Raw genomic sequence first — 21,555 nt, 5'->3', positions numbered from 1 at the left:
ACAGCCATAGATTTTAGCTTAACAGTATTATAAACTGTGGTATGAGCTTTTTGAAAACATATCTGAAAGAAACTGTTTACTTATGTAAATAGTTTGAAGGCATTCTTTGAAGTTACCAGAGGCTTATCTTCAAATTTTATACAGGATTCCTTTGAAGGTATAATCACTTTCTGCATATGTAGAAAGATAAATGTTCCCTGAATCAGACCTCTAACAACTTAAACCCAAATCCTACAAACAGGAACATGAACACCAGGTCCCACTAACTATAATGCACTTATACTTCTGTACTTAGTTACCTCTGTTCTTCAGTATTTTAACACAATTCTTGGACAATTCTGCTTTCAAACAGTACAGGATGAATAGAATCAACGTTTCATTAGAAACATGGATATAAAATCCATTGGGACTAATTCTTACACACTTAAGGAACTTGTCTCAAGTATAAGACTTAGACATAGCTTTCTTTTCACTATATTCATATATTTATTTTTTGCCCTCTTCTAGTATCTAGGTATCCAAATCATAAAAACCAGCTTCATTATTTTGATTTCTAACTCAGCTGACTTTTTTTTGCTGCAATATTATCTTTCTGTATAATTTTTTTTCCCTAGACCCTATTTCTAATACACTTTTTGGGAGGGCTGATCTCAGCTGATGAATATAAAGGGGGATTTTGATCAAGAGCAGTGACAATTCTTCATAGGAAGGCAACTTTTGCTGTGTCAGGAAACCACATTTTCTACTTGACTGAGTGCCCTTAAATATATTTTACTAATAAAAAAAATCTGTTTTATGCATCTTATTTGCTGTCTGATTCAAAGCAAAAACATGAGAAAAAAAATTATTCAAGACTAGTTTACAAGAACAATTAGCAGCAACTACAAGTTCAACTGTCCTATCATTTATTACTGACTGGATATTAAAGGGGAACCCTTTAAAGGGACATATCTATTCAAATTGTGTCTATTCTGCCTCTATATAGAAATATACACATATACATTTGTTCATGTAAACAGATGAAAGATGTGTGATGACTTATGCAGATTTTACCCAGCTACAAAAGTTTTGAAGTAAGATAAGGGAATAAGTAACTTCCAACTGTCTTAGCACCCAAGCTCATAAGGTCATTATATTTATGAAGGAGTCTCAAGAAAAAATAAAGTAAAATATTTTTAAAACCAATGCTTTTTATTTTTAAAAAGTAAAACCCAAAGCTTGGGGGAAGACTAAAAGAGTTGAATAAACTCATGTATTTGAGAAGTTTTAGCTTACTGAAAGATAAATAATCAGAGCAACTCTTGAATCATCTTTGAAAACTCAAGAAAAACTGTAACAGTGAAAGCTCCATGGATTTAAAAACAGAAAAAGCACATCTCTATTTACATAAATGTAGAGAAGAAAAGAGGGAAGAATTACAGCACACTGAGCCTAATTTCTGTACCCAGAAAGAAAATGAAACATGATGTAAAGCAATTAATGTTTAATACTCTTGTAAATAATGAGCAGATGTTGGGCAGGCCACAGATTTGTCAAAATAGGTTTCATCAAGTTATTACAACATTTTACTTGTCAGGGCAGCAAACTAGTGGGTAGGGAGGAGCAGGAGATATGATGCAGCTTGACCTCAGTGGGATTTTTTATATGGCCACACCTGACATTCTTAGAAGGAAAAGCAGCTCAATGAAGAATTACCTGTGGTGTGTTGTTAAACCAGAAAGAGAAGTCAAATGGATTTTTGCAATGTGTCTAATAATTCAATGCTATTGTATAAAATGGCAGATGTCAATCTAGAATTATTACACTATATAAAAAAAGACTTGAGAGAAGATACTGTGAAACTGCAGAGTGAGGCCCTAGTTGGAGTACTCTGCCTCTTTTTTGAGTGCCCAAACAAGATTTCTGTAGCATGTGAACAAGAAGGAATGACATGAGAATGTTTTCCAATAAAACCCTTATTATGTGGTTGTATCCAGACATATATTTCTATGTTTAGATACCATAATTGAGTCAAAGTAACATAAATTATTCTCTGCTCTTTATCTAGAAGCTATTTCTGAATCATGTCTAACATATTCAAATGAAGGAATTTCCACCAACTCCCCAAGGAGATTGTTCATATCTTGACAGAGTTCACTGCTCAGATTATTTCTCTCCTCAAAAAAAAAGATAAAGATGCTTATTATAGTTGACCACTGCAATTCACAGAATCACAGAATTACAGACTCTTAGGGGTCGGAAGGGACCTAGAAAGATTATCTAGTCCAACCCCCCTGCCAGAGCAGGATCACCTAGAGCACATCACACAGGAAGATGTCCAGAAGGGTTTGAATGTCTCCAGAGAAAGACACTCCACAACCTCTCTGGGCAGCCTGTCCCAGGGCTCTGTCACTCTCACAGTAAAAAAGTTTTTTCTGATGTTTACGTGGAACCTCCTATGTTCCAGTTTGCACCCACTGCCCCTTGTCCTATCACTGGTCATCACTGAACAAATTCTGGCTCTGTCCTGACACTGCCCTTAACATATTTGTAAACATTGATGAGGTCGCCCCTCAGTCTCCTCTTCTCCAAGATAAAGAGAACCATCTCACTCAGCCTTTCCTCATCAGGGAGATGTTCCACTCCCTTCATCATCTTTGTAGCTCTGCCCTGGACTCTTTCAAGCAGTTCCCTGTCCTTCTTGAAACTGAGGGGCCCAAAACTGGACACAATATTCCAGATGTGGCCGCACCAAGGCAGAAGAGAGGGGGAAGAGAACCTCATTTGTCTTCTTGCAATATACATTGTAATTTACATTTATTTGGGCTATAGTTGTTTTCCAATTTTTTTTTACTTGACCAATGAATATGAAAGGACACAGAAAAAGAGGGCAGGGATTTTGTGCTGTATTGTTTCTGCTAGTCAAATCACAAGCAGACCCTCTAAATTTGTGGTCTTGGGCACAAGGATCTACAAGGGAGATATAGAAGTGAAATATTTGAAGAGACTGTTTACTTGCCAAATCAGAACTCCCCCTGGTATAATGGAAATGATTGTGACAGTATTTAACAGGCAGTTTATAGTCTTCAGCACCAGATCCTGCAAAATGTGCTACAATAAGAAGCACTTCTCACTAGAAATACGAATGTTCACATGTGAGAGATGTTTTAGTTATTTATTACTTTACTAATAAAATTCTATTGGATTTATGACCAAACTTTGCTTGAAATGGATGCACAAGAGGAACAAATAGATACAGGTCAAAGCAGAGCTCAAGTGTCAAAGAATTACTGGTTCTTCCATATTTTCCCATATTCTCTCTGTATGAGATTTTTTCACCTCCTACTTAAATTTTCAAGTCCTTTAGATCAGCCAATGAAGATTGACAATAATAATGTTCAGGCCTGAAGCCCCACAGGAGGTAATTTTTTTGATTATGCCACTGGAAAGATGCCAACAGTCGTGACACACTTTGTTCATTCCAGCAGCAGCAGATTCAAAAGCATCAGGCCATGGGGAGGAGATGGAAAATTACATTTTGTTCATTTTGGTAACAATGAGGTACTCATTCTTGAGCAACTGTATTTCCATGGGAACTGCCCATTGGGTGTGAAAACTTTTCAACAACTTTGAGGCTGCAGAGCTGGCTATAGTTTAGTCCTTAATTTACATTATTACATGTATACATCATCTGCTATTTCAAAATGGAAATAGCTATCAAACTAGATTATGAATTGCCTGCTTGCCAATTGCATTTTCACATCAGGGCTCATTTTTTATTAGACAAGCAAGAAAAAACATCTTAAACTAATAAGATGCTATTACTTACTTATAGTTCCTCTAAGCATATCTTCTCATTTAATGCAGTAAAGTTTTTGGAAACTGAGTTCAGAACGGTATTATTCTCCAGTTACAGATATTGGGCTACACTTTAGGGGCTCCATGGCAGTGATGTATGGGGAAACACCTGAGTTGCATCCACAAAACCTCTAATCTTTCCTATCTCTCATTTACTGTACAAAGAAGTCTGAGAGAGCTGGGTTTGTTCAGCCTTGAGAAAAGAAGGCTCCAGGGACACCTCCTAGCAGCCTTCTAGTATCTGAAGGGGCTCCAGGAAAGTTGGGGAGGGGCTTTTTACAAGGGCTTGTAGTGAGAGGACAAGGGGTAATGGATCAAAACTGGAAGAGGGGAGATTTAGGTGAGACATTAGGAAGAAATTCTTTTGTGTGAGGGAGGCGAGACACTGGGATGGGTTGCCTAGAGAAGCTGTGGCTGCCCTAGCCCTGTGAGTGTTCAAGGGCAGATTGGATTGGGCTTGGTCTGGTGGGAGGTGTCCCTGCCCATGCAGGGGGATTGGAACTGGATGTTTTTTAATGTCCCTTCCAATGCAAACCAGTCTGTGATTCCATGATTCTTACGCAGACAGCGAAAGAGCTACAAGCAAAGGCATAAAATCTGCATCTGGCAGTGAAACATGTACATGTACCACACAGAGGATGATTTGTGTATTACGTACAGAGAGATGGGCTACACTTTTCAGATTCAGAAGCAAATAAATACTTTGGGGGAAAAATTAAATATTGCTTTCTTAGTTTGAGCTGGGGTCTTGAAAACAGTAATGCACACACCTAGACTGACAATGCATCCAGAGCATCTCCCAGTCTAAGTACATGAATTAATTAGGCACCTGCATAAATACTGACAGAATCAGGTCCCAAGTTAATAGCAACACTTTTGATTTACTGACTTTGTCATTCTAACAAACACAGATGTTAAAGCTTTTCTGTAGATTGGTTTTCAATGGCACTGAAAGTAAGATTAGGGCCAAGAAAACCTAAGCTGAACTGCTTATGGAGAACTGGGAAAAAACAAAGTTAAAATTACTTTCATTTAATCTATTGATTATTTTTGTATTCTTTTGATGTTTTTTTACTCTCAGCTTAGTAGAAAAAATAGTATATCACCATGGGTAAATTCATGTCTTGATAACAACCTGCATTTTCTTGTGAACCATTCTGTTCCTCATAGAAAATACTGTTTCTAAAGCTTTTCTTCTTTTCCACCCTCCCCCACCATATCTCCTACACATTCAAATTATCAAGTAAGTATTGATTTCATAAATATATATTCTCTATTGACATTTTCTCCTGTGGTAACCAGTTTTTACTGCAATGTTTTTACTTAAAAACATAGCAAAAAATTCTGAATAGTAATATAGGAACAACAAGGTCACTGATAGGGAAAAGTTAAGTTACATAATAACATTATTGAGTTTTTTTTAAAAAGAATGTTTGGACTTTATTGTTCATAGCATTAGAATATTAAGTTTCATTATGTGCAAGATTAAATTAATGTCTGGTTAATTTTATGCACTTTAATGGCCTTATAATTTCGGAACTCAAATTCCTTACAATCTTAAGTAGATGTGAATGTTCAGTAATTTAGAAAAGGGTATTTAAGACAGAAAAAAGCAATACAGTTCAAGGTTCTTCCAGGTGCACAGGTTTCTAATTCTTGCTGGTATCAAGGGGAGTTAGGAACTTTGGCCTGGTTTCATCCCACTTCCTACATTGAAAAGCAGGAAATCTCTGTTTCCCTATAGCAAATGGAGAGCAACAGATGTTCCTATTAGACAACTAATCACACCTACTTTAAGCAAGCAATTCAAGTTCAGCTAAATCAAATTCTTATATTCCTCTGCCCACTGAATTGAGAGGGAGGACAGATGACTGGCTGAGACCAGGTATTTACTTTGGATAACAAACTTTAGGCATAAATAAATCACATTCTTGCACCAAATCCTGGAACACTATTGGCTTTAAAACAGAAGGGTGCCCATGAGGGTGCACTGGCTGAGCAAGAAGTGCCCACTTTCCATAAAAATCATGACTATTCATAGAATGGTTTGAGTTGGAAGGGATCTTCAGGATCATCTAGTTCCAACCCCCCTGCATGGGCAGGGACACCTCCCACCAGACCAGGTTGCTCAGAGCCCCATTCAACCTGCCCTTCAACACTTCCAGGGATGGGGCAGCCACAGCTTCCCTGGGCAACCTGGGCCAGGGTCCCACCACCCTCACAGCAAAGAATTTCTTCCTAAGGTCTACATTCTTAGAGCTTAATTTTAAACAGACAAGCACCTACTCAACTCTTTCTGGTATCCAGGGCTTTGGATCCAAGGGAATCACCCTTCTCAAAGACTAGAGATTGTTCTCTGGAGCCAGCCTGTCCTCAGACAGTCTCTTGCGCTCCAGATAAATCCCTGATCTCACATACCCCAGTATGCTCAGCTTTGCCCTCTGGCTGGCTCTTGGTAGCCCTGCATTCATTTAAGCATTGGTAGTTGTCCTTTGGAAATTTTATTTTCTTAATGCCACATTCATAGAGACTAGGTAAAAATAGCCCTTAAGTGACTGTAAAAATCTGGTATGTTTTGGATAAGACTAATAAAGAATGACACATCTAAAGGTTTGGGCCACTCACTGCTAAAAGTTGAAGGAAGGATCCTTGAAAATCTCATGCAGAGAATCTGTGCTTCTTCTAAATATCCCAGTTGTGTACGTCACAGAAATCAACAAAATTATCCAGGATCACTGGTGGTGTCGTAAGGTAGGGGTTATTGAGGAGACCATTACAGAAAAAATCCATGAATGACTCACTGCTTTAAAAAAAAATATGCTCTGTCAGGAAAAAAGCTGAACCATTACCCAGATTTAAGAGGTTTTAGTACAGGAAGTTAACAAACCTATAGCTTAAAATGTCAGAGCTTTGAATGAAATTTCTTCTATGTTTTGTTTCGTTTTTAGTATTTTCATTATTTATTATTTTCCTTAGTTTGGGAAACAACACAGTCTACTGCTGGGAAGTTTAAGTATTATAAGCAGGTATTTAAAAAATAAATTCCTATGGGATATCTGTCATACTCTGCTGAGGAAAGCAGTTTCTCAATTTAGTTTGAAGTATGAATAAGGAATTGAACATGACAACTTGTTTAGCTCGAAGTGTTTGCCAAACTCTTTTCTAGAAGAACTGGAAATTTCTTATCAGAAGATACTAAATATTTCATAAAAGATTAAGTAAACCCTGGTCTCATATAATATAAGAGTTTACAGAATTTCAGTCTTGATTATTATACTGCTAATTAAAAAAGAAAAAGCTTTATAAAGCTCTACTGAAATAGCATCCAATATATAACAGTATTAGACCAACTGGTCTAATTAGACCAACTTGGTTTTCCAAGAAGCAGATTTGGTTTCAATATTTTGTTGCTTGGACTAATGGATTTCCCATCCATGTATCTTTGTAGTGTACACTGCAAAGACATATGCACTCACATACAGATGTTAATAATATTTTGGTTGTCATGGATTAAGAAATGCCCATATATACCTATGGCTGTATTTACATCCCTGGATTGGGTTTTCAGAGAGTTACTGTTCTGCACTCAGAGAAGTTGCCACTAACTTCCATTACATCAGTTAAAATGTGAATCCTTATTGGTTCTGGATATCAGTCTTCATGTGTCTCATACTGGTTACATAGGAAAGAGGAAAAGCAAATCCAGAGCCAAATTCCAAGTATGCTAGTTTAAGTCCTGTGGAACAGAAAAGGATGAAACATCACTGTCCAAAGAACAAGACCTTCTTTTCTCTTCTTGCTATTTACAGATTAGCCCTGCCTGTGATGAAATGGTTAAAGGATAGATGTAAAATGACAAATATGCATTTTGCAGTAAACACAAGACTTTTTAAGAAGAATCAGCCTTCTCTGACAATGCACTGCACCACTGGATCAGCCACAGGCTGTAAAACCAATGTTCTCAGAGTGCCTTGAATTTATGCCGAAGTGAACTTTGGGCCATCTGTGTTAAATCTTCTGGTGTTCCACAGAAGGCTCCTGTTTTATCCATGGATATAATCAACTCTGCAACACAGACATGGGAATGCAACACCTTCAGGAAATGCTGGATTTGCTCCTGTACGGTCGGGGTGAGCTGCACATCAGACAAATTAATGGGATGTCTGGAGTTACATTACTAAGTATCGTGAGATATGGATTGACGTAAAAGAGCCACAACCAAACCTCCAAACTTTGTCCTGATTGAATCATCATCCACAGAAAGATAAAATGTCAGGATCAAGATAAGCAGTGTCTGCAGGCTGGTGTCTCCTGGCCAGCACAGTAGGCAATCATGGAATGAAAGGATACATCACAAAAAGAATAACAAATGATGGCTGCAGGGACACATGTCTCACCAATTTCAGGTCTCTCACTAATTTCTCCTACCTACTTGTGCAAATAAAGACTACATACAGTGAACACCTCCAAAATATTATTACTACTAAATGGAACTCCCTTCAGGTTAATATTCCAAATAGAAGCTAGCTGCAGCTCTTTTAAAAAAAAATATCCCCTCAAGAAAACAGTTGCATGCTGGTGGACACAAAATGACTTATGTAACACCAGCAAAGCTTTATAACTTTCTGGCTTTAGTGATAGGTTTGTGTATATCTGTATGTAGGTGTGTGTAGGCAAGGGGATGCAAGGAATGCCAGTGTTTTCATTTTAAAAGATTATTGTACAATTCACACTTAGAGTCACAAAACAGTCTGTTGGAGCTAGTCAATATTCACCACATTTTTCTGCCTATATTTTCTACACTTGGTATATTTTTTTCTTCCTACCTCCACAACCACCCTTCTTGCTTTAAAAGATGGATCTTAAGAACACAAGATGTTTTTGAGAAGAGATTTTAACAACAACTAAGTAATTATGGTTTATGAAATTGGATATTTCCATTATACTAACACCTCCCACTCATTATCTAAGGTGTCTTGCACAGCAAAATAGATAATGCTAGTCTTTTTTAATTCTTCTGGAATTAATTTGCCTTCAAATTCCCAGATTTCTTTAACTCTGTCATCGTTATCTTGACCTTCTTCCCTTTCTGGAAGATCTTTAGGTTGTGGAGATCAACACTGACACAACTATTCGGGGCTTTTAGTGAATATCCTTCTTAAATTACAGGGTAAGATTTTGCACACTGATGTGAGGGCTGTTGTGTGTGGATATCTTTGCTCAGTTGCCCATAATGATGCCATTTTTAATTCTGAGGGGATGAATTAGCTCAGAGCCTTCCTGTCAGTGTAGATAACATAGTTTAAATGGTTCAATTTGTTAATGAAAACATTGTATTAAAATCAATTGCAGCACTGACCCCTGAAGCAACACAGGATTTCTCCTTTTGCCTGCTGGGAAATGGTCATTTATGTTTTGCTTCTGCCTTGTAACCAATTCTTAATCCAACAAAGGCCTTACCACTCACTCCATGGTTACCCATTTTCCAAAGAGCTGTGTGTGCAGGACTTCATGTAAAGCCTTTGAAAATCTAAATCAATTACATTATATTCTCTGTTAGTCCTGCATTCTATTTTGAAGCTCTGAAAGTGGAGAGAAAAATAAATAGTATCTAAGATTTAGGACACCATGGTGATTTATTCATCTTCTATGTGTCGCATTGAATTGTTTTATATTGCATTTTATATGGTTTCTTACTGTATTCTTCTGAATATTGAACACAGTCTCTCTGATTAAAAATTCTTTGGCTCAAACCAAGCACTGGTGGCACACTGGAATACTGGTTGATTATTCTGTTCCTTTTGTAAAATGCCTTTTTTATTAATAATGCACTAAATGCTTTTTGTTGGTGAGCATCTTGACCTTTGGATTTCAGTTTAGCAAATCTCCAAAAGAAAATGCTACCATGCTTTGCAGAATAAACTGTAATTCCATCAAGCCCCCTGGATAAACTATCTCATGTTCTCAAGATGATGGTACCCAGAAGTTGCACTATAAATACTTGATACTCCCATAAAACATGAATTTAACCTAATTTATTTTTTAAATAGACTCAATTTTTAACTCTCCCTCAGATTCAGAATGCTATTTTATTTTTTTTTTTATAATAGCTATGCTTATATTCATCTTCTTGCTTCTACATTTTGTTTCCCTTCATAACACTGTTGAAAAATCCATCTTTATCACATTTTAGTATTAGCTTTCATAATATCTTTGAGCTGCCTTTTCCTAGTGAAAAATATCTTTAGAGCTTGTCCTATTCACACTGCTAAAACTCTCACAGGTTTATTGCTGAACTGCCAGTAGTGCTGGTTTTGAAATTTAGTCCATTCTGATAAAGACAAAAAAAAATAAAAATAAAAATGAGTCAGAACAGAAGTCAGAGAGTGACCTACTTTAAAATACAGCTAGTTACAAAGTTACTGGGATATTTTAAAACATGCAAAAATCTGAAACACTAAGTTCTGGTCTGAATCAGACAATTTCAAATTTCCAGTGTCCTTTGCAGGAGGAAGAACAAGGATACTGGCTTTTCCAGGATGGTTTCCAGATATCCCAATGCAAACTGAAGGAGAAATGAAAAAACTTTAAAGTTTATACAGCCCTTCCCAGCCAGTTCTGGTCCCATTTGTTCTGCCTTTTCTCCTTCATTTCCCATTTACTCCCCTTCATTACAACTCTGAAAAGTCTACTCTAGCTTCTAATTTAAATTCAGCCCTCTGACCTTAAAGGAGGTCACAGCTTTTTCTCCTCTCTGCATTTTGAAACATAAAATTCAATCTTGTTGCCTGTTGCTTGATTTCTTTCTACGGGCAGTTCTTTTTACCTGCCCATGGTCCTTCAGCTGTTACAGCTTCTCAAGCAATTAGACTTCAAGACTTCAATCTCCTTGATTCTCCTTCAATCTTCTATGATTCCTCCTTATTAAAGTCAAGAGGCTATTCTCAAAGGATCAAGCTAGCTTTGGTTACTGCTAGGACAGGGTGCTTAGCAGCATGAAAGATCTCAATATTCAGTTTTCTCTTATTCCCTTCTCTTCCTTTTCATATTTTCTCTGCCTTTTCTTCCTCCTCTCTCTTCCATACAGCCCTTCCCAGCCAGTTCTGGTCCCATTTGTTCTGCCTTTTCTCCTTCATTTCCCATTTACTCCCCTTCATTACAACTCTGAAAAGTCTACTCTAGCTTCTAATTTAAATTCAGCCCTCTGACCTTAAAGGAGGTCACAGCTTTTTCTCCTCTCTGCATTTTGAAACATAAAATTCAATCTTGTTGCCTGTTGCTTGATTTCTTTCTACGGGCAGTTCTTTTTACCTGCCCATGGTCCTTCAGCTGTTACAGCTTCTCAAGCAATTAGACTTCAAGACTTCAATCTCCTTGATTCTCCTTCAATCTTCTATGATTCCTCCTTATTAAAGTCAAGAGGCTATTCTCAAAGGATCAAGCTAGCTTTGGTTACTGCTAGGACAGGGTGCTTAGCAGCATGAAAGATCTCAATATTCAGTTTTCTCTTATTCCCTTCTCTTCCTTTTCATATTTTCTCTGCCTTTTCTTCCTCCTCTCTCTTCCTTTCTGCAGTTCTCTCCTTCCTTTTTTTTTTTTTTTTTTCACGGACCACATCTACCAGGATAATCTCATACTTCTCTACAAATACCAAGATTGAACAGGAGCCTTCAGCATGGTCCTGCCCACGGATCCTGGGCTGTGTCTGACCCTGGGTCCCCTCAGTGGGTCTGATCCTGACTCCCACCTGTGGGACATCCCACATGGCCTCAGGCCATCCCTATCCCCTGATGCCCAGGGCTGGGGCTGCCCCCAGGGAGCCACTGACTTTTGCTCTTTAGGAAACCAAGCTACAAGTATTAGTAAAACCTCAAAATGCCCAAAAAAGCAAATAAAATTAATTAAACCCTGAGGCTCTGGTTTACTCTTGCACATAATTAACACCCACTCAAATCTAGGATTTTTTTCTGTTTGTTCCCAGCAAGCCCTGTAGAATCTGTAGTTTTGTATTTTTCATCTTGATTTTATTAGAAAGCCAGCGAGAGTTAAGTTTTTATTTTGGTTTTAAAGGAAAATAAGGGTTCCCAATTTTAAAAAGACATTAGCCAATCTGTCACTACCTAATACTGCTGTCAGAGATAAGAGTCTAGCCTCTCCCTAGTACTTGGCTGTAAATGCCAAGCCAAACACAGCCAAAAAGTACTAAAACACTATAAAAAAGTCACCCCATATATTCCAAAGGTTGTAAGTTAAAACAACAAACACAACTTTAAGGTGAAACCAGTTATTAAAGTGAGGTTTGCATAGTTTCAATTTCTTAAAACCTACCAATATTGCTTTCATTAAAGATTAATTTTTTCCCTCCTAAAAAAATACTAGCCAAATGTTTCTCTTTCCAGAACACTGTACGTGTATTTCTGCGCTGTGGATCAAAGCCAGAGTTCACATAATATGAAATCCCTGGAAAAAGAGGCTTAACAGAGGCTTTCCTTTACTGAGGTGACAGTTCAAAGTAAATAATAAGAGCAAGGTAATGTGCTTCTTTCCCTTCCAATGTCATTTAACTATTTTTTTCCTATCTTTCAAAAGCACTTAATTTAAAAATAAAGGTTAATTAAAAAAATAAATGAAAAAGATTAAAGCAATAATGTGTTCCTCATTGTGTTTCTCACTGAGATTTTGATTTTTGCATCTGTAGGTGGAGTCTGACTCCAAATAAATCACTCCTCATTTCTGAGTGTTTGATAAAATCTGTGCAGGATCTCAAGGTGATGAACAAGAAAGAATATACAAATATAGATATGTATTCATAGATACCCATACCTCTATATCCTGAGCTAGACAGATGGAGTTGTGTTTACAGAGACTTGTTCTGGAGAGAGGAAAGGGTACTAACAGGTTGGGCACAGAATGGCACAGAAATGGTTTAACTACCATTTTAACCACTTCATTCTAGAGTTACAAAATCAGTTAGTGAATTCTACCTTTTTTTTTTTTTTTTTTTTTTTTCTGAATCAGCAATCATAGAGAAATAATAGTTAGTGCTTCTGTAAATGGCCTGAAAAGCTGCAGATAGAAATTGGGCTGTAATACTAATGATCCACATTCATGTCTGGCATAAATTGTTTTAGCTCCATTGGCTCCATTGAATTTGGGCTCACTCTGTCTTCTGAACTTCTGTTGCACAGAACTTAAACCTTCACAATATTATATAAGCTATATATTTTACATAGTCTAGCAGACCTTGATATTTTTTTCAATCAGGTAATATATTTTCAGTTGCTCAAATATATTTTCAATGAAAATTAGTTTTGTTTAGGAACAGAACTTCAGTCACCAACAAGTACATTCCTCTGCACAGACCAGAGAGTAACGTTTGTCATAATTTTCTAGAGACACATAATACGTAATCAACAACCTCAGAAAGAACTTGAAGAAAAGGCTGTGTATAATTTACTCAAATAACTGGAACTTTGACAAAGTAGACTGGCCTTGATGAGTTACTGAATCTTTTATATGGCTCCTGTCAATATGACTTCTATAATAGCATTGAGAAGAGAATTAAAAAAAAAACCAGTCGTGGTCATTAATTTGTTTGTTTATATCTTGTTTTCCAGCACAGGTTCCCCTCTGAGTTTCAGATTTCAGAGAACTGACTGAAAGTTTCAAGTGACTTCATATTGAACAGCATTATAAATAAACTTACCTGTTTCAGAGAGCAGTTTGGTAGCTTCCAGTACTTTCTCAGTGTAGACTCCCGTTTCATAGTTTTCCATCTCTGCATTAATGATGTGAATAACTCTGGCTGCACGGCCACGGATGGCACCTGCAGTTCTGTCCAGTGTATCGACATCCCCCTCTTGGAGAGCAATCACACACTTATTCACATCTTCCAGAATATGGTTTTCTGGAACATAGGGGAAAAAAAAAAAATAAGGCTCACTTCACTAGATTCTTTCTCATAGAAAAGCTTACAGATTTGGGTAAATGGAAAATGTCACTACGGTAAAAAATTTATGTGTGTCCTTATCCAGGTCTGCAAAACAAATTCTGTTCTGTGATATTATGCCACACAGCAGCAAAAATCCCAAGTGGGATATTTATCTTTAAAAGGGACTTGGCTATGACCTCTCACCTATACTGTGAGTACCAACCTGAAATTCTTTGACAAACAGTCACATTAATTTCCCACATCTCACTGAATTTTCTTATAATGAAAGTTTGATAAAAATCAATGCAAAGAGGAAAGAGGTCACATCTAATGCAGATGATCTAACCAACAGCTGAGCAGTCTTCTGAGGATGAATTTACACATTCCCTAAAACATTTAATATGTTTGGTTCATTTGTGCCTAAAGAAGTTAGAAAGGAAGATAAACTTGGAAAAGACAACAGCAAATTGCCTTTGTGGATAGTAGAGAGCCTGTGCACAAGCAGTTCACCTCTCCTACTCCTTCTATGCCAGAGATTAAAGTGTGAATTTTTCATGACACACAGTATAATAATACATGAATAAGCATATTGTTTTTCCTCAACTCAGAATCAGGACACCTCCTCTCACGTGCTGCAGCACCATAGTTAGTGTAGCATTCTCACATATAGATCATCTGAAAGGCTGAAGCAGATGTTGACTAGGTCAGATATTTTGTACCAGTAGAGTTAAAAATCATTTCAATAATGACACTACAACTGAATTTCATAGTTGAGCCAACTCACTCTGAGAAACTCAGTGACTCTAAACAGCATTATTTTTCTGCCACAGATACATCTAAACTGAAAAGGAAATGCAGTTCTTTGCAGCAGTAATAAATAAAACAGAATCAATCAGTTCACCAACTGCTTTTTGATAATTATCCTTGGCCACTAAAACAGAATGATGCACTAATCTGCACTGTGAAAAATCCTAAGGTTGGATCATTTGAGGGTTTCAGAAATGTTTTACATGATGTCAAATTTTAAATTGTAGCAACTCTGAATGAAAAATGAAAGTCCCCTAAGCTTTCAGAGGCAACATTTTTTGTTGAAAAAACTCTCTATCCACATTTTAAAAAATGTTGCTTTGGTAAAACATTTCTTCACTATTTCCTCCTCACCATCATTTTTTTTTTTTTTACTATGGCACAGCCAAATTTTGCCCAACAAGATGTGCTACATGGATTTGAACAGACAGTCCATTTGGAATATGAAGTAACTGACTAAATTATGGCAAGACCTATTTTGGTAGCCACCATATTAATGTAACATGCCATCAAGTGTGACACACAACATGAAGAGGAGGAGGTGTCATTTCATGAAGTACATTTAACCAGACACTGGCCCATTTTGAATGCTCCATTGATTTAACATTCAAAAATAAAACTACCCTGTACAAGCTGAAGCTTCCAAGCTTACAGCTAGCAGCAACAGGCTGTCTGGATACATGTTTTCTCAGTTTTAATAAAGATGTCTATGGACAGTATTAGAAAAACATCTAAAACCCAACAAAAATAGTGCCTCATAGCTGCCTTGGAAAGTTTGGATCTAAGTCAAGAGTAAGAAGAAAATGTGACCCGAGGAAAAAAAAAAAAAAAGTAATCTGTTCAAATACCTTCTGGTTTTATGGATGTAAGTGCTTGGTGTGAACAAAGTCTTCAAACAAATAACCAGGCATTTAAGCAAGTTTGCCATCTCTTTGGCTTGTGAACTGGGCCTGCACTTTACAGCTTGGCCTGCCCTTTGATTGTAGAACGAGGTTTGTTGAGAAGTGTTTGCCAGCTTCAAGACTCAAATAAAAACCTATGTGCTACCAGATTCTGAAGTACCCTTTGATTCTGAGAGTTCATTTTCTTGTCATGGCTTCTGGTAAACACTCCAGCAGTGCTGCTGTACAGTGGAGTATAAATACACTAAAACAGACCTTTCCTGTGTTACTAATAATAGCAGGTTACAAGCAAACAAAATAAATAGGAGGGGGTAAAAAAAGGCATTTTTTAAAAGGATTTCCCCCCCCTCCCAAATATCTTAAACATTTGTTAGAAAATTTAGGAAACATCAAGAAAAAGAATGTAGAATGAAATATAAAAGTAAAGGCCAAGCCATCTCCTGAAGTCTGGCTCTTCTGAGACATTAGAACAAGCTTAGCCCACTTGGCACACACTGTGTCCTTCTTCACAATGACATTCACCTCTTTCAAACCAGCACTGGAAAATGAGTTTTCTGCAGCAGACAATTAACCCAAGACATGCAGCACTTTGCAATTATGGTACTCATTCTGCAGGACTATATTATAACAATAAACTCTGCCACAAGTGGTAGCACTTTATAAGGAGCATGGAGGAAAAACTGTAACTCAATGAGTCAATGTCCTTCTCTTCTCCATCCCTTCTTTATGGACAGACTAAGACACTTTGTCTGCTTTCCCAGAAGAGCTTGCTTTGCATTGCAATCCTTTCTAGTGAGGTCCAAGAGGTGCAAAGATTTGCAGTTCCTCATACTACTTTATTACTTCTCTCCATTTAGCTGCATTGCTCCACTGATACCTCTGGAACCCAGAAGTGCTTCTGAGCTCTCCAGAAGTGTACGCACTGGTTATGTTCTGACAAAAAACCTAGATGGAACTCACAGGCACCATTTTTTCAGGGCCTGGAAACCTGACATGGACAACCAGGGGCCAGAACTGTACAGTACATCTGCCCCTCTGTTCAGACACAGCTGATCTTAGCAAAAGCTACAAAATAAAGTAAGGAAAGTTCATGTTTCCTCCTCTTGCCCACAGCTCCATGAGGACTAGCAATTTTTGCAAATGCTGTCAGCCTGTCACAGTTCTGTACTAAATTTCTCAAAGGTGACCAAAATCCCACTTTGTGCTTGAGTTGAAACAAAAACTTCTCTAGAAATAGAACACAAATAAGATGCTATTTTCTAGGGGAGGAAAAGCTCACCCATGCTACCAGGGATTAATTGGCATGGCTTAGTTGCTCCTACTGAGTGTAAAAGATCAGCATTCTAATAAGGACAGACTAATGTACTAATGATGCTTTAGTAATTATAGCTTTTCTCTGCCCTGACCTATTACTTTAAGGTAGCAAGATATTTTTAGAAGAGTCCCTTGAACCCAGTACCTGAAACAGAGAGGAAATCATCCACTGAAGTGATGTCATCAACAGCTTCAGTGAGGACTCGCACTTGCTTCTCCCACTGATCTTTAAAGACATCCATGTTGTCCTGTGCTACTTTGCTCTGGGGTCTGGCAGCCAACGTGAGTGCAGCATTGATCACCTGTTATTCCAAATCATTTGTTAGGAGGAGTGGCAACATTTTTGCACAAGAACAAATAGATGACAGCCTGTGTTACAAATACAGGATTACACCCCGTTCGATACCTGGGTCTCAGGATACAAATACATTTTTCACAGCTAGTGGAAAGCAAGTAACAACACAATGAGAAAGGCAAGGCTCCAACCTTCATCTAGGCTGTTTCCTCTGCCTCATCTAATTGGTGCTTTTTAATGCCAAAAGGGTTCTCAGGTACTTTTTAACAGGCATTTTACTCACCTGTGGGCACAGACTATCAATCTGTGTTGCTGCCATACGGACTAACTTCACACCTTCTTCATTATTTGAGATGGAACAGGCCAGGTTTGCAACCTGCAAGGAAATCAGCAGAATGACAAGTTTTAGGCAAACAGGCCATTTTCTACCTTTCTCTCTTCTTCATGAGCCTTGCCTAGAATGAAAGGATTGTATCCAAGAGGAGTGATACGGCATTTTCTGTGCTGGTGACCAGAAACCCATGTAGATTATTTCCTTACAAGCAAACTGAACTAATAATCATCATTAGATATTTCCCAAAAACTTCCCTCATTGTCAAGTGTTTTGCTTTCTCCTCTATAGCTTGAAAATGATCTCCTGAGACACCATATAGAGAATGTAGAGCATCCAAACAATTATCTATACATTTCCTTTCCTCACAATTTCTTTTTCCTTTTATTGACCATGCCCATTATGAATAATAGCAATCAGGCTCATTCATATCCTCCAAGCTTTGAACAATAATGAATCTTTGATATCCTAAGATATGAAATTGTGCTAAACAAAATTCTGATACCTTCCCTGATAGTAAGAAGTTACATATTTCTCAAGCTTCTTCATTGTTTCAGATCCTGATGGTTTTACATGTGTTTTGTTTTGTTTTTTTTTTAATTTTTAAGGTGGAACTACTTATTTCTATAAATAGAGTAAAATTCCCATTAGCAAAAGTATCATAACTAGGTAAAGTGCAATGCCTCTTTTAAAGCCTCATTCTGTACTTGTATGTCTGAAGATCTTGTTCAAAGACAGTGGTAAATACCTGTGCTTGCTCTGGCACAGCTTTGGGAGGCCTGAATGTCACAAGACTGAAGGCTGTCTTGATCAGATGAAGACAGGGGAGACTTAGAGAGGCATCCAAATAAGATCTAGCAGACACTACAGAGCTCCAACTCTGTGGCTTGGGTGCAAGTGGCAGAGCACGTTCCCCCAGCGCGTCCAGTGCTTCTTGCAAAAAATCCACTCCCAAGAGTTTTGTGCCAAGGCCATGAATCTGCCATGGGTTTTTCAAACACCAGTTAATGTCACAGTGCACATAATTAAGCTCATCAGGGATATCTAAATCACAAAGGTACATTCTGGGAGGAGGGACTACAATTTTATTTTGTTTCAAACCATCCCAAAGTATGTCTCTCCATTCTAATCTACATTAAACAAACTTATAAAATTTTAAATATGCTTCCTTGATATTACTCACTGTGCCTGAAGGCATAACTATCAGTTGGAAATGATTCATGAATTAGTTCAAATACCCCCATCTTTCCAATTTTCCTCCAGTCTCCCCTTGTGGTATTAATCTGTTCTTGTTTCCAGTGCACATCACCACATTAGCCCTGGTCCATCTGTTCTGCATGGAACCTATTTCACTTCACAGTTATCTACAACGTGGTTTGCATATATCAGGGTGCCAAAGCCCAGGGAAGAAAAGAACCTAAGGCTTCAAAGAGTCTTGCAGGCATTTCCTAGTCAAGATTTTATCATAATGTTGAGATTTTTACTTCCCTTTTGTGGTGAGACAAATGAGTTAGTCTGTTTGTTAACAGCCTTACGGTGCTCGTGTCAAAAATGTTCTCCTGAGCTGACATCCTCCAATTAATACACTCTTTTCTGCAGTCACTTCTTTGCACACATCAAACAGACCACTTTAATCTTCATCAGAAACAAAAGCTAAGCAGGATCATAATTAGAATACATTAACATGAGTGGAAATTACAGACCTTAAAAACTAGCAAATGGCATTAAGTTTAGGAAAAGCCATCTTCCTCTATTTTAAATAAGTGGTTTTCCAAATTGCCCTTTCATTTTGTGATTATCATGATGAAAATCTGTCCTAAGCCTCCAGATGAGCCACATATCTTACTTTTCCTCAGACATCAGTGGGATGTGTGACTGAAAGGGGCTGAGTGCCATGAAATGGCAATCAAGCTATTAAGCAGAGAAAACTTTTTCTCCTTTTTTTTTGGTAAAAATAATTCAGAGTTCAGTCCCTTGTTTTGGATGTTACTATCCATACAGAACGAGTAAAAATGTAAACCAATGCTACATTCCATTTGTATCAAAGGAGCATGACAGTTATCTGTTAACAAAAAAATAATAAAAATGATACCTATCATGTATAATCCTAATCTAAATAGCTTTGGTGGTGTATTTCAAGTCTTGCATAAATATAGACCTGTCTCACCAGGAGCCAGAAAGCAATGCTGCTCTCACAATTCAGCAGGGAGCATGCCAGCCTGTACCATGGGAAGAGCTGATTATGTCAAATAAGCAGAGAGATAAGCAAATCTGACAAAGCTGGATGCAACCCGGATAAAATAGAGTTTAGCACCACAAATCAGAAATACTGTGACTTTACCCAAAACTTGTTTTTAACACATGGCAAGAAATAGACATTACTTGCTAAAATCTTCATTTCAGTGCCATCACGTGAGCATGGATCTGTGAAACCACACAAGTTTTAAGAGCCCAATCGCCAGATAAGACATTCTTTAATTATTTTTATTGACTTTGTTGTCAAACACACAATCAAGTTGTCATCAATTAAGACTCCTAGCACAGCAATGTCCACATGTGTGCTCTTAGTGGCTAGTAAACCATGAGGTAATTCAACATGCTTCAGCCTACTGTAAACTCAGCAACTTCAGATATTTTTTCTGCCTCAAACCATGATCAAAAAAGCTTTGAACCAATCCCACCCCACTTAGCTGAAGCACTTTGGTTAGGTGCCAAGCTGACCTCTGAGGATAATGAACAAAAGGAGAAAGGCACTTTCAGAGACTGTTTCAGGTCTCTAGTTGACTACCTCGTCCTCTAGATGTGTCTAGTTTATTATTTAAACTTTGATTAAAGCCAGCCCTGACAATTGGTGAGGGAACTATTACAAAAACAAAAGAGGGTTTAATGGTGCATTGTAACTTGTTTTTCATGTGTATAGTTAATACAACATATTTTGTGAAGAATCCAGACTTTTCAAAGTTGGGAATTAGTTTAATACAGCTCTCCTGAGCTGGATAGCTTGGGAAGGAAAAGAAAAAGTCTGTATGTTACTGTATCTGCCAACTGGCCAAAATCTTGATTTGACAGCTTTACTTTTATGTTTACAGTACTCTGTGTCCACCAAAGCACTGAAGAGGAAATTTCATGAGAGACTGGGGAAGTTACCAGGTAATGAATTTTTAAAAATTATTATTTTTTTTCCCCTGTGTAAGTTCCTTGAGCAATGGGAATTCACTGATGCCCTGAAGAAAACTTAAGTTTGTATTAAGATCAATGCAAACTGTCTGAAGAGTATTTATATAGATGGATACATTTTAAATACTGAAATCAATGAACTGTGAATCATCCTCAAAATGCATGGAGAACTTAATAACAGTGGAACTGCTGTGTAGATAAACATTATTGTCCAGAATTTCAGGTCTTCTAAACTACTCTTACTCCATCAAAACAACTGCTAAACACAAACCTGTCCTTCAACAGCACAGAAAAGTAATGAGCAAGAAAATCAACACTCCAGCTCCAGTGATGCTGTATTTTCCTGCAATCACCAAAGCCACTGAAGCAATCCTAGCATTGGGAAGGTGAAAAAGTGCACACCAGCTCCTTCATATCAATTTCCTGTCACTGACACTGATAGCCCAAGGTGCAATTCTGCACCTGGCTAGGGATCTATCTTTAATCATGCAAATAGTTCCATTAGTTCCAATTATTCAAAAGATATGCAGGATCAGGCCCAATAAAATGCATTTGCATGCATTTGGTTGTATTTCAGCCTCAAGCAGTTTTCTGCTGTGCAGCAGATGGGGGTAGGGAAGGAGTTTGTTTCTAATGCAAATTTTTGTTGCTATTGCTGAAAGAACATACCAAGGACAGGATTTGTTCTAAAGATATATGGCAGCTGGAAGTGTAAGCACTGGATGGAGAGGCAACACCTACACTGGCTTTTTCCTAGCAAGCATGAACTAGCACTAAGATTGCACTCCAATTTACAAAAGCATACAAGGATCTTTCATACCAATTAACTGTATTTGTAAACAACTTGAAATCAGGTGTGGATTTCTTTCATTGTGTTATGAAGCTAGACTGTTTCCAATTTTGACATGAGTGCTTTGTATCATTAAAGATAATTATAACTCTAAAAAGGCACTCTGGTTCA

General features: G+C 37.6%; 1 protein-coding gene across 1 annotated transcript in view; it reads right to left on the bottom strand.

Moving 5' to 3' along the window:
• Nucleotides 1-18,480, bottom strand: part of LOC104386933 (catenin alpha-2-like) — a 69,414-nt gene extending 50,934 nt beyond the window's left edge. The window contains exons 1-4 of the mRNA XM_009995616.1: nucleotides 18,166-18,480; nucleotides 17,370-17,462; nucleotides 16,937-17,093; nucleotides 13,544-13,744 (exon numbers count right to left, since the gene is read on the bottom strand). Of these exons, the coding sequence (XP_009993918.1) occupies nucleotides 13,544-13,744; nucleotides 16,937-17,093; nucleotides 17,370-17,462; nucleotides 18,166-18,480 (766 nt within the window). The remainder of the gene's footprint in view (nucleotides 1-13,543; nucleotides 13,745-16,936; nucleotides 17,094-17,369; nucleotides 17,463-18,165) is intronic.
• Between the last annotated feature and the right edge of the window lie 3,075 nt (nucleotides 18,481-21,555).

The sequence above is a fragment of the Chaetura pelagica genome, unplaced genomic scaffold (genome assembly GCF_000747805.2).
Source record: "Chaetura pelagica isolate M959 unplaced genomic scaffold, ChaPel_1.0 scaffold34, whole genome shotgun sequence".
Taxonomy (NCBI): Eukaryota; Metazoa; Chordata; class Aves; order Apodiformes; family Apodidae; genus Chaetura; species Chaetura pelagica.
This window is presented reverse-complemented; position numbering and strand designations above follow the sequence as displayed.